Source organism: Apaloderma vittatum, unplaced genomic scaffold (assembly GCF_000703405.1).
Source record: "Apaloderma vittatum isolate BGI_N311 unplaced genomic scaffold, ASM70340v1 scaffold26790, whole genome shotgun sequence".
Lineage (NCBI taxonomy): Eukaryota > Metazoa > Chordata > Aves > Trogoniformes > Trogonidae > Apaloderma > Apaloderma vittatum.
The window spans coordinates 6,993-21,253 of NW_009695465.1; the positions used below are offsets into that span (position 1 = coordinate 6,993).

Consider the following 14,261-nt stretch of genomic DNA (forward strand, 5'->3'; position numbering starts at 1 on the left):
TCCTCTCTGGGAAGGCAAGTGCCTCTGGACAAGAGCGAGTCCAAAGCTTCGGAAGACACGGTTTTAATCAACAGCCACGACAGAGGCACTCTCTTTCACCCAGCCTCGCTCCAGAATGCCATTAAAGCTCATTATCATGCTCCCTTTGCCACCAGAAGACATTTAAAGAGCATTTTCCTGACAAACGACTCTGCGCTCAAGGCGGGAAGCCCATCTAGCTTAACTGCTCCAGCAAGGTCACCGGGAGGCCAAAGGCTCTGAGACATCTGCCAGCTCTTACCACTCACCCTCTGGGCTGTAACACATGTCCCCAGGGAAGGAGGGACAGACAGCCAGAAAAGCATTTAGTGACTAGCCCAGAAGAAAACAGACACAGGATAACCTAGATCTTCAGAGACCACTGGGTGACCCTGACATCCCAGCTGAAGGACGTTATCCCGACCCAGCCCAGCGCCAGAGCCCAGCAGCACCGCCGCGACACCCAGCAAGCTCTGCAGCGCCGGGAAAGGAACCAGAGAACGAACTGCCCTCCAGGGGCTGGCGGGGTTTTACCGCCAGAATTAGGGAGCTCCACTGCCCGGCTCTAACGCCTGCCCACTGAAGGCAAAGCTGAACTCCCGCTGACTTCTCACAGGCTCAGGCTGCGAGGGCACGCAAGAAACTTTCTGACACTGATCACATGGGAAAACTGGAAAGGGGCCAGGGCAGATGGAGTGACCCGGTGCCCGAAATCTCTGTGCTGCTCTCCGGAGAGCCAGGGCTTGCAGCAGCACGGCCGAGCTCCCCCTGAGGCACTGGGGCACCCTTGGGTAGCGTCCAGCTGACAGGAGAAACACCGACATCCATCTCTAGGTAAGCATCCTGCCCACATTGCTCCAACACAGATGTTGACATGCTTCCAAGCAAAACTTTAAGGGTAGTGCTGAGAAAGTTGGGCATCCCAGCGTGGCTTCACTCTGCAAAGCACAGTTCAAGGCCAGTGACCCCTCACGGGTCCTTCTCTGAATCTGGGACCTGCTGGCTCAAAGGCTGAAGCACAGCACAAACCAACGTGCTGGGGAAATGCATGTGGGCAGAAAAGTTCTCAGCCAAATAGAGCCTGAGGCAAAAAATAATAATAAAAAATATCTTTAGGTATGACTGGAATGTCCATAAAAATAAGAAGGGGGTCACACGTTTCCCAGAGTCGGACACAGACAGCCAGGCCGGCTGCTTTTCAGCAGCAAAATGTTTCATGACAAAGCACATCTATCACATTTCTGCAGGAGGCACGAAAAATTCGCACTGAAATCTCAGCGATTTAAGTTGGGCTGAAAGCTCCTGTCAGGAAGCAGTGAAAAAGATCCAAAGCCTGCAGGATCATAACTCTTAGGAGGTAATAATTTCCACCAACAAGCTCGTTTGCTCCCTGCAGACGGTAACTGAGCCCCAGCCTGGCTGTCTGGGAAAAGAACAGGTCCAAGCCCTCTGCCGTTTCCACTGAAGCCGCTGCCAAAACGGGCAGGTAGCAGGAGAAAGAGAGAGGCTCCTCTAGAGGAAAGAGCTTCCACCAGCTGTACTTTATCTAGGAATAAACTGAACTTTCTCAGAGAGTCACCATTCATTTCACTCAGGTCTCGAACAGCTGAGGGCACTCAGCTCGGGGCCTGAAAAGCAAACCTGCCCGAGGCTATGCTCACTGCTAATCACAGTGTTAAAAGCACCCAAGAATTTCTGCGTTGTACAGCTGAGAAAAGGACGGCTGCGGACTGCTCAATACCCTCGCGCCAATCGCCCAGACAGCAAGTTGCTTGAACAAACACAAAACCCAAGAGATGCCGGAGCAGAAGCCAACTAGAAGTTCCCAGAATAGCCTCCTGCCACACAGATATGTTCTGTTGCACTGTTGTTTTTTAGGGCTTCAGAGGAGTGTCATCTTGGGAGGTATCTGACTGCTCCAGCAAATTAAAACACAACCATCTGTCCAAACCAGGACAAGTTCCTACCCGCCTCCAAGTTTGAACAGGGAGCGCAGCGTCTTACGCAGACGCTGGTGCAAGCACTCACTGATGTGTTTATTTTCAAAACAACAGGAAAACAAAACCGCCTTTGTTGGCATCCAACCTCTTACCTCCTCTCCAAAATGTTTGTGGTTTAGGCACAACAGGGAACTATGGGAAAGAACCAGCCACACGCTGGGTTCTGCTTCCCCTGCAAACCCAGCCCGTGTCGGGGAGCCGGTGCCTCGGGGGGGTTCCTTGCAGCTCGGCGGGGAGGCTGGTGCCCTTCCTTCTGCCCCGTCAGCCTCCTCCTCCTCCCCAGCTCCTGCCACGCTCACTGGAGATCAAGCCAGCACTGGCTGATGTGCGGTCTCGTCTGCCTCAAGCAACTGACGGCACTTTCCACGCACTTGGAGCACTGGCAGGAACCAAACGGCTGCTTTTCCTCCTGCCCCAGAGCTGCCGGGTCTCAGGGCTGCGAAGAACCCTCCAGGGCCACCAGTGAAGACAGACAGGAGAAGGGTGGTTCTCCCAAAGCGCCTGACGTGGCACATCCCTGCCTGCAGATCTTGGGCTCTTACGGGAACTGATATTTCGAGTCCTGCTACTGAGAGTCCCCTTCGCAAAAATCTTCCACAGGTGCAATATCTGGCAATAACTCAGAGACTCTGGACGATCTGCTACTCCGGATCTCTTTGCAGTGCTGTCAAAAGGACTGGCAGCCCTCAAAATCCCATCTGACGCAGGGAACCCACAGCGCTTACCATCAGCACAACCGACCTCATGTTACCAACCACAGCAACACGTTACAAATAGCTCTTGCACACCAACAGCCCCCCGGTACCAGAGAAGGCACTCAGAAGTGAAACCAACCTGCAGACATGAGGTATTTTCTAATCTGAATCTGCAAACCACCAAGCAATAATTCTCAAATGTACAAGTTTCTCCTTATCTGGCGTGGTTTAACCTGCAACCAGACCACAGCCCAAGCTGCCAGGTGCTCTGGGCACCTGCAACCCACCTTGTCTTGTGTTTTACCACAGAAACCTCTGGTTCTGGGGAAAACAATAGCTGATGACTTTGTTTCTGGCTAGAGCTAAGCACTGAGCAGTAACACCTGCTCCAAACCCCACCTCCACTCTCTGAAGGAAAGGCTGAGGAACCAGTGGTGCTGCTGTCTCACAGCATTGGGATGGAGCTGGTGCCGAGGGGTAAACTCCTTCTCCCCAGTCCTGTGACTGCTGGACTATGTGCCTAGGAGGAAGGGAAAATCAGGAACTCCAAAATTAAGGCCTGCTGAGTTAAGGCAAGGGCAAAAGTTAAAAAAACCCAAGTGAAATTAAGGGATGGGAAAGGATTTCTGGGTTGTTCCAAGATGACTATCACCAAAATTAGGGAGTAAAGATGTAGAAGAGCAAGATTTACTGCTAGTTTGTGCAAGGCTTATACTATGAGGAAAAGATCCAAGCCAGGCGAGGTGAATATCCTACAGTTACCTTAGAAACAGGCACTGCTGCTCTACCCTGGCACTGCAGCAACAGTTAGAGGCTGACGAGCTTGTTTTATTGGTGATTCTTTCGAAAGCCATGAGGCTGGGAAAAAAGCTAGTGCTGATAAATCCGATTTCTCTTCTGTTTCAGGGACTGTAGCATGCCTGAAGCTACAATTAAGTACAACAATTGTCTCGAAGATAATTCTCGTTGTGAGACATCTTACCCCAGGAGCGGCCTCCCAATAAGCGTGAAGTCGTCAGCACCGACCAGCAAAACCTACAGAAGACAGATCAGGCAGCTGTCACCGGTTCCTTGTCCCAGAGAAACACAGGCAGCATCTTCCAGATTCTACAGTCACCACCAACGAGTCAAACTGCTGAAAAACAGGCTTTTACACATTTCAAACCTGACACTGTTAGCAGCGAGGGGTGGTGGGGACAGGTAGCTACAGGGCAAGAAACAGATTCCTTAAACAGACAGACTTGCAGGAGAGCTCACTCTACTAAAGCATGCCTTAGGAGTATCTTTCACGGTGATCAGAACACACTGAACCTTGCTGTTCTGGCTCACCAACAGCTGCAAAAGATATGAAAAGCAATACAGGGAAGATGAATAACAGGCCTTGTGTGGGATCTGGATGAATGGCAGCTCCTAAAATTGTTGGATTTGCACAGCGATTGCTACCCCAGCGGAGAGACGCCTGCCTCCACCTGCTCCATCAACTGGGCAATAAAAATTCCGTACCCCAGGGACTGGCCCTTCTGTTTCAGGGCATTTCAACCTGTGTAAAGGACCAGGCAGGATAATCAAGAGAGTATCATGAGGAGAGGCAGCATTTGCTACAGGCTGCCTTGGTCCCCACACCAGTGGTATGGCAGCACTTCAAACCAACATATAACTGGTCACGGGACTTTTGTTTTAGACAGATACTTGCCAGTAAAATCCCCACAGGATCACGGTGGTTAGGCAAGTGTTTCACCTTCCTCACTCCCACCCCGACCTTTGCATTCCCAGCTGGCTACTCCAGGCAAAGCCCTCCCCTGCGCTGTGCACAGGGATGCAGGACAGAGAGGAAGCTAACAATCCCATTCCGTCCTCTTTCATTTATGGTTTGGATTAATGAGCCTCTACAAGTTCCTGCTAGTTAATCAAGGCTAAGGTGAACGATATTGAATTGCACCTTGGTAATTCTCCCCTTTGGGCACCGTCCCTCTCCCTCCACCCAACACGCTGGGCGCAATAAGGATCTCACAAAGCACCGAGCAGTGGCAGTCCCTGGGGGAGGACTGCAAGTATTTCGGGTGTTGGCGTCTCAAGGTAAACACAGTCTTTAGCTGCCGTCTCTAAAAACAACAACTGTAATTTTCTTTTTTTGGACAAAGCCAGTCCAACAAAAATCTGTCTCCTAAAAGAGTCTGGCACGGTTCGTTCCAACCCTGTTCAACAGAAATCACAATAATATTATCATCACTGACAGAGTAACCGAAACTGGCACAAAACTAAAGCAAAGCAAACAGCTGGAGCAAGAACAGGAGATCCCACAGGAGCTCTCCAGGAGGTGTTTTTAAAAGCTGGTTATGGGTTTTGCCTGGAGCAGCATTTGCAAGCACTCTGCTTCGGCCCCACACGCAGCACGGCATCGCAGGCGCTGGAGAAGCACAGCACGTCACCTTTTCCATCCGGATTCGGTCTCCACATTCGGCCTCCAGTGAGTTATCCATCATAATCAAGTCCTCGCTGGTTATTTTCCACTGCTTGCTGGCAAAGTGCACCACGGCAAAGAGCCTCCCGTACCGCCCCGCTGCGATCATCTCATTCACCTTCCGGACCACCTCTGCGGGTAAAGAGCAGGGAAGGGATCAGCGCAGAAACCCCCGCAAGCTGTGAAGAGCTGTTCGAAACTTGTCCAGCCACACTGCTCTCCCACCAAAACTCTTTCCTATCTTCTGGAAATCTTTACGTGAGGATCAACAGCAGTGCTGTCTCCTGCAGGGTGGGAGCCTCCCTTTCCTGCACTTCAAGAGATATCTGTATTTCAGTTTTCGGCAAAGCCACGTGTAGGTCAACACGCGGTGCCTATACTGGGCACCTAATCTAGGAAAAAACCCAGAAAGCTGGAGAAGGGCTTTTTACAAGGGTCTGTAGTGACAGGACAAGAGGCAATGGCCTGAAAGTGCAAGAGGATAGATTTAGATTAGATATAAGGAAGGAATTCTTCCCCATGAGAGCGGTGAAGCGCTGGCACAGGCTGCCCAAGGAGGCTGTGGATGCCCCATCCCTGGAAGTGTCCAAGGTTGGACAGGGCTGGGAGCAACCTGGGCTGGTGGCAGAGAGGTGTCCCTGCCCACAGCAGGGGGGCTGGAACGAGATGATCTCCAGGTTCCCCTCCAGCCTTAACCAGTCTATGACTCTAGGACTTGACTTCTCAGCCTGTTTCTAAGGCATCCTAAACCACACTGTGCTCGGACACAGAGCGTGCCAGAAAAGAGTGCGTGTCTGTGCATCCTACACTGGGAGGGGAGCCCCCTCAATTCCCAAGCCATACGCAGAGTGCCCAGGACTCCAAATACTGTGTAAAGTGTGCAGGAGCATCAGGAAGAGTTTGGGAAAAAAAACAGGAAAAAGGGCTCCAGCACACTAACAAATCCCGGCCTGAGACGTTGTACCTGCAGCAAAGACAAGAGAGACCTTTCCCTCAGCCTTTTCCAGAAAACCCTCCTATGTGGACATGCATGCAGAGCGGGTGCCAGGAGCAGGACAGGTCCCAGGGACGAGGTCCTGCTCAGGAGCAAACTCTGTTTTCTGTGACTGGCTTCCTGAGCAGGGAAGCCAAAACCAGCTTTCACGGGAAGATCAAAGGCATTGCTTAATGAGCCATTCCACTGCCAAATAGTAGCTTTCCACCCTCTTGAGCTGTTCAGAGAAAGAGCAACTGTTCTATAACTGGAAAAAGAGATTTTCTTCAATGTCCTCAAAAGCAGCTGAATCATTTTTTCTCGGAATGTAAACAGAACAACATCCACCAGGGACAGACAGGAATTCAGCAGCCACTCAAACCAAACCCAAACCAAACCCAAACCAACCCAGCTCTTACAGGAACTCACAAAATCTCCAAGTTTTGGCCCAGCAGATGCAAACTATTAAAGGTAGAGCTAAGAACAGAAATTATCTGCAAGGCAGTAGTTGCTGCAGTTCCCACCACAATGAACTATTTGAATTCTGTGCTGCTGGAATTGCTGTCCCAGAAGAAAAACACAGCGTGTGCTCTTTTCTCTGATCCACATTGGACAACTACAAAAAGGCCACACACAAACCTCTTCGCTCTGCCCTCAGCTGCACAACAGGTACAATACAGTTCTTCCAGCTCTAAACCGTTGATTCAGGTCTATCAGTAGTCCCGTGGTCAACGTTTCAAAACCAAAACTTCAAAACGCTGGCTTAGAATTTTCTCTTAGAAAAAAACCATGCAGAGCCGTGCTCCAAAAAAGGTTATTTCCTTGTTAAAGTTCAACTTTCTACCCACGGGGCTTTCTCACCTTTTTGTAACTAAAGGGGTGCATTTTCCTCACCACACCCGGCTCTGAAGTTGTTGATAACTTTCAAACACCTCTAGTGATAGGAAACGTCAAGCGACGTTACCCTTTGGTGGCCAGGACCGCTTGGATCTCGGCACCACACGGAGAGACCCTTCCTGAAACACCCACGGCTGCTCCTACAGCCAGCGGGAGAGGAGGAGGCAGAATTCAAATATTCTGGCTGCCACTTGCTCTGGATAAGCACAGCCAGGAGGTAACGATGGAAGCAGGAGGTGAGGAGGCGCAGCAACCGCCGCAGCCCCAGGATCCCGAGGGAATCAGTCGGGGCCACGTGGGACCCTGCTCACCCCGGGGCTGCAGCAAATCAAAGCGAGCACTTCACGGTTCACCACCGGGGCAGATCGCGCCCAGGGACAGAACGCTGGGCTGTCACTTGGCAATCCCAGGAGCGCAAAGGAGATAAAAAGCAAGGGGAAAAGCAGCCAGAGGGGAGACCGAGAGCAGGAGGCTCTCTCCAAAGCACATCAGTCTGTTGGTAACACGCTTCCGGCAGACAGTCTGCAAAAAGGCAGACACAGCTCAGCTCTCCTCCTCTCGCTCTTTTGTAAAACAGCTCTCTTCCCTTACCTCCAGGCTCTCTCCCATCTAAATCAGAGAACCCAGGCGCCTCTCAACACCACAAGACAGGAAGACTGCCTGTTAATACACAGAGGAGCCCGCTGCCTGCACAGCTGCCAATTGCCACAGCAGTTGTAAAAGAAATTCACCCCCCGGGGCTTATAACTGCCTTGTTCTGTGAAACATCCTACCCGTGCTGGCCTCCCCACTGCCACCTCTAGCAGGGGCTGGGTGACAACAGCCCCATCGGGGCAAAACGGGGCTACAAACAAATGCCTCCTCTGCGTCTGATTTTTATGTCCCCGCCTGCCAGGGGAACCTGCTTATGCTGGCTCCGGCACTAAAACACACCAGCTGTCCCACGTGCCCACCGTCCAACTGCTTGTGCTGGCTTCACCTTGTCAATTTATCAATTAAAAGAAAAATAATTGCTTTCTCCTGTCCAAAAGGCTTGTTTTGTGCTTTAGAAAGCAACACATCACATCAGGTAAGATCCCTGTGGGAGCATTACAAGCTGTCATCCACTAAGGAGACCTCATGTTCTACCCAAATCTCCAGCTGGAGCACAAGCCCAGCGACACTAACATGTGCCAGAAACGAGACAAAAATGAAAAGAACAAAACCGAGCTCCCATCACTGAAGACACTTATCTGTGCTCAGCCAGGCCACCAGTGGCAATAGTCAAGTGCCAGTCTTCACCTGGAGACTGGAGGCCTTTACCTGCATGATGCTTCGCCTCTTCTACCGGATCTGGAAGTTTCACTTCAGGCCAGGGGGGAGAAGACAGGGAGGTTTTGGCAACAAGTCTGTGAACGAAAAGGTAAGATTTACTCACAGCAAACAGATATTGTCAAAAGATGTAAAACATGAAGAGAGGAAAAAAGGTAGAAAAAGTGGGAGTAGAAAGAAGTTTTCTGCCAGGGCAGCAGAAGTTGGGCAGGGGACTTAATGATGTGTTGGTACAAACGACTCGGCCCAAAGCCCACCGGGCCAGAAGGGAACTCCCCACACAGCACGTTTCACTCCACAGCAGCTCATGAGCAAGGGGAGCTTTTTATTCTGGTCTTAAGTGTTACAGTGGGTGGCAGGCAGGGCAAAAGCCATGTAACCTCTCCGGGACAATTCCAGGGGCCCAAACCCTCCTTCCAGCACCTGCAAAAGCTCTCCAGCAGGACCAGAAATGCTGCTCAGGTGCTGAAGCCCCTATCAGAAGGCTGGTCAAAAACATGCAGAAAACACTTGCTCTCATTTCCCAGCTCAACCTGCAAGCGCTCTACCAAACAGAATTGCTGCTCCCAGGGCTTAATGTCATTTAAGTCCACCATGAATTGCAGCAAGCTTTAAGAAAAAACGATAAATGCCTCCTTGGCTGCCTTTCTTTACTCCCACCCTATCATAAATTCAGTACGGAGAAATGGATTTTTTAATTATTGTGGGGTTTTTTGTGTTCCACTTTAGAATGTTACTTGAAATAGTTGGGAAGAAAAGGAACTATGCAGAAAGAAACAGACTAAAAAGTAACTAAAAACGCACCCAGGCTAGGCTACCACTTGTCCCTGAGGTCTGCAGCTGGATGCGCCAGTGGTGACCAAACACAGCAACCTCCGGTGACTTTCCACCGCCTTGGAATTCTGTCACCAACTCCAAAGGACGCAGACCTACCTTACGCCCAGCTCACACTCCAGTTTTAGATAGAAGGCTCTTGTTGAGCTCTTCCAGGTACAGAAACGAGCTGCCTCCATCACAGCTGAGAGGCCGAACGCGTTACGGCTCCTCAAGCCCCTCCAGCCCCAGGCACAGAGCCCTGAGGTCGCGGGGCAGGGGCAGGGGCAGCGTGCCTCTGACGGGAACAAGGGCTAGCGAGCATTCCTACACCAGCCTCCGGTGCCACACGCAAGTGACTCTCACCCATCCTTCTTCCCTCTAGTTTTGAAGCTCCTCTCTGTTAAACAGATAGTTTAGAGGGGGCCTCGAGACCACAGCTGGGTTCTTTTACAGGAGAGTTATGAGGCTGCTCGTCTTTTGTTGCTTAGAGCTGCTTTCCCTGAACGGCTTCTCCCACCCCCAGTGCAATTCAGCATTTAATATCAAAACCATTTAGCCCCAAAGCCTCTTCCGTGCCATCACCACATCAGTCTACAACCAACCATCCCGGGGAGGGCATCTAACAAGACCTCTCAGACCCGATCTTGGTGCACCGTCCCACACCATCCAGCCGAGCCTGAGCACCATTCCCCATAACGACTGTGAGCACCAAGATATTTCACTAAAAGGTGCAACTTAAACCCTCCTTCTTCTTGAAAGGTAGAGAAAGAATCACTTTAACAGCATCTCTTTTCAGACACTCTGCAACAGTACCGCCAAGACAAGAGCGTCTCTGCTTCAAGACACGGCATCAGTCCCTGAAGATCTCCATGGTGACCAGCCCGGGGGACTCCTGAGCATCCCCAACAGGTCCCTTTCAGACACCTCGGCACCGACACAATCACAGGAGCAACCGCGGCTCAAACTGCACCAGCACCTGAAGGACAAATTCCGTGCAGAAGATGTTTTCCCTGAAGCCTGTTCTACCTTCTGCACTCAGATATTGCTCTCTCACTTCCTGAAAGCAGCACACGGTTGCCACAACGTGCGACACCTTCTGCTCAGTGAATAAAGCCGAAGGCAAGTCCGCCAGTACGGATACGGAATGAAAGACTGAAAACCAGCAGGGCCGTTTCAGCCAGCAGCCAGCAACGTGTTCTCATCGGCTGTCAGGGTGGATTCCTTGGCTTTTCTCAAGATTATCACTGGGAGGGACCCTCTGCCTCAAAGCTAAACCAGTTCCCGACGGCCCCGGTACCGCAGGTCCCCGCGGACAGACACTGCCTTTCTGGACAGCAGCACAGACAGCACAAAATCGCAAGAACCCTGCTTCAAACATCAGAGCCCAACAACAATTAACGCTGCTCCAATGTGCCACGGCGTGTTAATTCAAAAATGAAATGCACAGCGTGAGTTTGGCGGAAAAAATGCAAATGCCGCTTGCTCCTAATTAGCTGTTTTTCACAATCCCTAGGACGGGGAGCAACAACAACAAGGACCAGAGGCAGCCCTTTATGTCTCTGTGTAAGAGCCAGTCACAAAAGCTATTGATTTGTTCCCAAAGAAGCGGAGAGAAAAGCACCACTCTAACAGGGAGAGAGCTTTCCTCAGAGCCGCGGTTCACATCCCGGGGGCAGGAGGCACACGGCCGTCCTGCAGCACTCGGGGATTATCCTGAGAGGTGCCAAACGCCTCTTCTCAGAAACACAAACACAACCAAAAGGCATCAGGTTATAGCTCTTTATTAAGCAAGAATCTAGATACCAGAAAGACAATCTTAGGCTCAAAGAGGAGGTAAGTTCTCCCTGGATCTCAGTGAGATGACCAGAAAGGTGTCGGTGTCTGAAATCTGAGGAGGAACGTGCTGCTCAGCAAACACCCTCTGAACCCTGAACAGGGAGTTCAGAATTTCCCACGTGCCGAGATCCACACGTTCTATAAATAACACAGGATGCACAAACTGCGTGAAACACTCAGGGAAAAGAACCAGATGTGAGTGAAAAGGCAAAACTAACGCCAGGGCAGCTGCGCTGGGTGGGTTCCCTTTGCAGTGCCCAGCGGGGCCTCTCCAAGGGCTGGAATTGAACAGAAACTCACGGCACTTGCGAGCGAGCACCCAAGCACGAGCACTGTGGCTCGGTGGGGTTTAGTTGCGCCACTGGGTGCTGTGTCACGGCGGGCAGAGACCCCCAACTGCATTCCCATGCGTGGTGGGGGCAGCGAGACGAGCTCCCCCCACTCCACCAGCTGCTTCAGCAGCAGAGGGAAGCAGCAAACCCTGCTCCCGAGCTGAGGATGGTTCTGTGCCCCGCAGTGTCCCCTCCCGGTTAAAGCGAGCGGCAGCAGCTCTGCTTCGCTGTATTGGGCGGTGGATAAATTGGGATTGATGCTAAACCCGGGAAGAAGGGAGGGATGGGAGGAAGGTGGTTTTTTGGGTTTTTTTTAAGATCTGTTTTTATTTCTCACTGCTTTTCTCTGATTTGTTCCTTAATCAATTTAACTAATTTCCCCAAAACCCCAGTCTGTTTTGCCCGGGATGGTAGATTTGGGCGATCTCCTTGTCCTTATCTCAGACCACGGGCCCTTTGTTATATTTTTCTCCCCCTGTCTAGCAGAGAAGGAGCGGGGTGACAGAGCAGCTGTGTGGGCACCTGGCCACCAGTCATGGTCAAACCACCATCCTCACCAAGGTCCTGGCAGAGGAAACAAAGATGCAAATAAGCAGCTCTTAAAGAGCTGAAATAAATGAAGCCTGAAGTTTCCTGCCTCTGCATCCTGCAGCGCTTGGGCTGTGAACCCCATTTCACGCAGACTGCAGCGCAAGCTCAGCCGTCACCAGGTACAGGAGACTCGAGGCAGGAGCAGACCGCCCGCCCCTGGCGAGGTGAGAGCCCCTCCTGCACCTGAGGCATCTCAATGTCCTGACCTGAGCGGCTCCTCTGCCGCCCACCAGGGGCTGAGCCCCTTTTCTCTGCAGGGTATTTAATTCTCCGTCTCACGATTCGGCTGCTTAGTTTCACAAATCAAGAGAAGCATCCTTCTGGCAGAGGGGCCTGAAGGCAGGCAGAGTCCAAAACTTACTGGGAAGCGACAGATTGACGAAAGGGTCAGAGGAGCCTCCTCTCCAAGGGAAAAACGCCCCCCTCCCCTCCCCCCAAGGAAAGTCAGCATTGCAAGGGACAGAAAAAGCAAAGCAGAAACTCATTTGACATTACCCTTGCTGCGGTGACGTGCTCTGGGAACTCTGGTGCCGAACTGCAGACGAAAGCAAGGCTAAAAGGGAGAGAGGGAAAAAGAATTTAAAATAAGCAGCAGCTACGGGGCTTTGTGTTCCAGGGAGGCAGCAGTACGGCAACGCCCAAGTGTCACAGCACTCACCACCTTCGTGGTACCATTTCTCTGCCTGTAAAAGATTCATTTGGTTTTAGCATGCCAGACAAAGAGAAAGGGAGAAGCAAAGAAACATGTTAAGAGAATCACAGAATCACAGAATGTCAGGGGTTGGAAGGGACCTCTGAAGATCATCCAGTCCAACCTTCATCCCAGCACACCCAACCACTACACCACAGCCTCAAGTGCTAGATCTACTTTTGTTTTAAACACCTCCAGGGTTGGTGACTCCAGCACCTCCCTGGGCAGCCTGTTCCAGTGCCTCACCACTCGTTCAGGAAAGAACTTCCTCCCAATATCCAATCTAAACTTACCCTGACGCAACTTGAGGCCATTTCCCCTTGTCCTGTCATTAGGAATTAGAGAGAAAGGCCCCATGAGTTGGGTGCAGCACTGCAAGACAGAGGCAAGGGCTGCAGAGATCCCACGACATGACCAGAAGGCAGAGGTGAGGAGCAGCTGGCCTGAGGAACACTGTGCTGCACTCTCTTACTTCGGAGCTCTAACCGGGGCTGCCAGAAGGAGCCTTTCCAGCCCTCTGGGCCCTGCAGAAAGGGGAGGGGAGCTACCACACCTGTACCAGGTGGTTCCCAGCAACTTCTAATGGGCCTTATAGTTCCCACTCTGAAAAAAAGAGAGAAATGACAAGGTGTAACTCACGAGCCCTGCAGACACCACAAAGCCAAGTGAAACAGGTTTTAATGCTCCTGTGCCTGGGGTTTCAATACCCCAACCGTGCCTGATCCTCCAGACCAGAGCAGTGGCGGGGGACGTGGCTGAGCAGATAACAGCAGAGGATGGCGATTAACAAGATGTATTCACGCTTTTCAGGGCTATCCAAACACGAGCTAGCGTTCCCCAAAGTGCTGGAGCTGTGTTACCGTTCCAATATGCAAATCTTCAAAGCAAAAGTGGCTTACGACAACCTGAGTTACACTCTGATGTAGCTTCACCATCTCTTGGAAAGGAGCTGGACACACGTGCGTACGTTTTCCAACCGGCGCAAGCTCTGAGCGCACCCACAGCGAGCTGCAGTGCGAGCTGTGAGCCTCACCTGAAATAAGGGCACTTGCAGCGGAGTCCTCTTTCTTGTTAAGTAGCGGAAAGAGATGAAGGCCTAAAAACACACACTGAGGGATTTATCCCTATGTTATCTCAGAGATAATGATCCTGTTTCTAGAACAACAGGCAGACCTTGCAGGAACATTCCCTTCTTCACCCACCTGCCAGAGCGTGACCAACACAAAGGCCCCACCAGACCTCTTAAAACCAGACGTACTGAAGCATTTCACTTGCAGAAGCTGCAGCTCACCATAGTCACCCTCACACAGCACAGGAAAAAAGCCCCAAAAAACAACATGAATTCAGTCAGGGCCCCCCTCGAGGCCCCCCTCAACAAACAACCTGCTGGCTTCCCAGCCCAGCGAAGAAGGGAGAAGGTCAATAGAGTCCTTACTCCCCTCTCCACCTCTGCCCCCATCCTGTGGGTTTTGCTGGGGAAAAAAGTGCATAAAGTAAACTCCCCTTTTATTTTTAACATTCCCATCTCCATTCCCGCATGCTCCAGTGCAGGCCTCAGCCTGTCTCAGGTTCAGTCGGGACACGTGTAGAGTCCTGCATCTGGGGAGGTACCAGCACCAGCACAGATCAGGGGATGTCCT

General features: G+C 51.5%; 1 protein-coding gene across 1 annotated transcript in view; it reads right to left on the bottom strand.

Moving 5' to 3' along the window:
* Positions 1-13,717, bottom strand: part of MRPL21 (mitochondrial ribosomal protein L21) — a gene marked incomplete at its 5' end in the record, with an annotated part of 14,838 nt that extends 1,121 nt beyond the window's left edge. The window contains 6 exons of the mRNA XM_009871498.1: positions 3,696-3,748; positions 5,143-5,306; positions 8,347-8,432; positions 12,426-12,483; positions 12,589-12,613; positions 13,655-13,717. Of these exons, the coding sequence (XP_009869800.1) occupies positions 3,696-3,748; positions 5,143-5,306; positions 8,347-8,432; positions 12,426-12,483; positions 12,589-12,613; positions 13,655-13,717 (449 nt within the window). The remainder of the gene's footprint in view (positions 1-3,695; positions 3,749-5,142; positions 5,307-8,346; positions 8,433-12,425; positions 12,484-12,588; positions 12,614-13,654) is intronic.
* Positions 13,718-14,261: the final 544 nt, after the last annotated feature.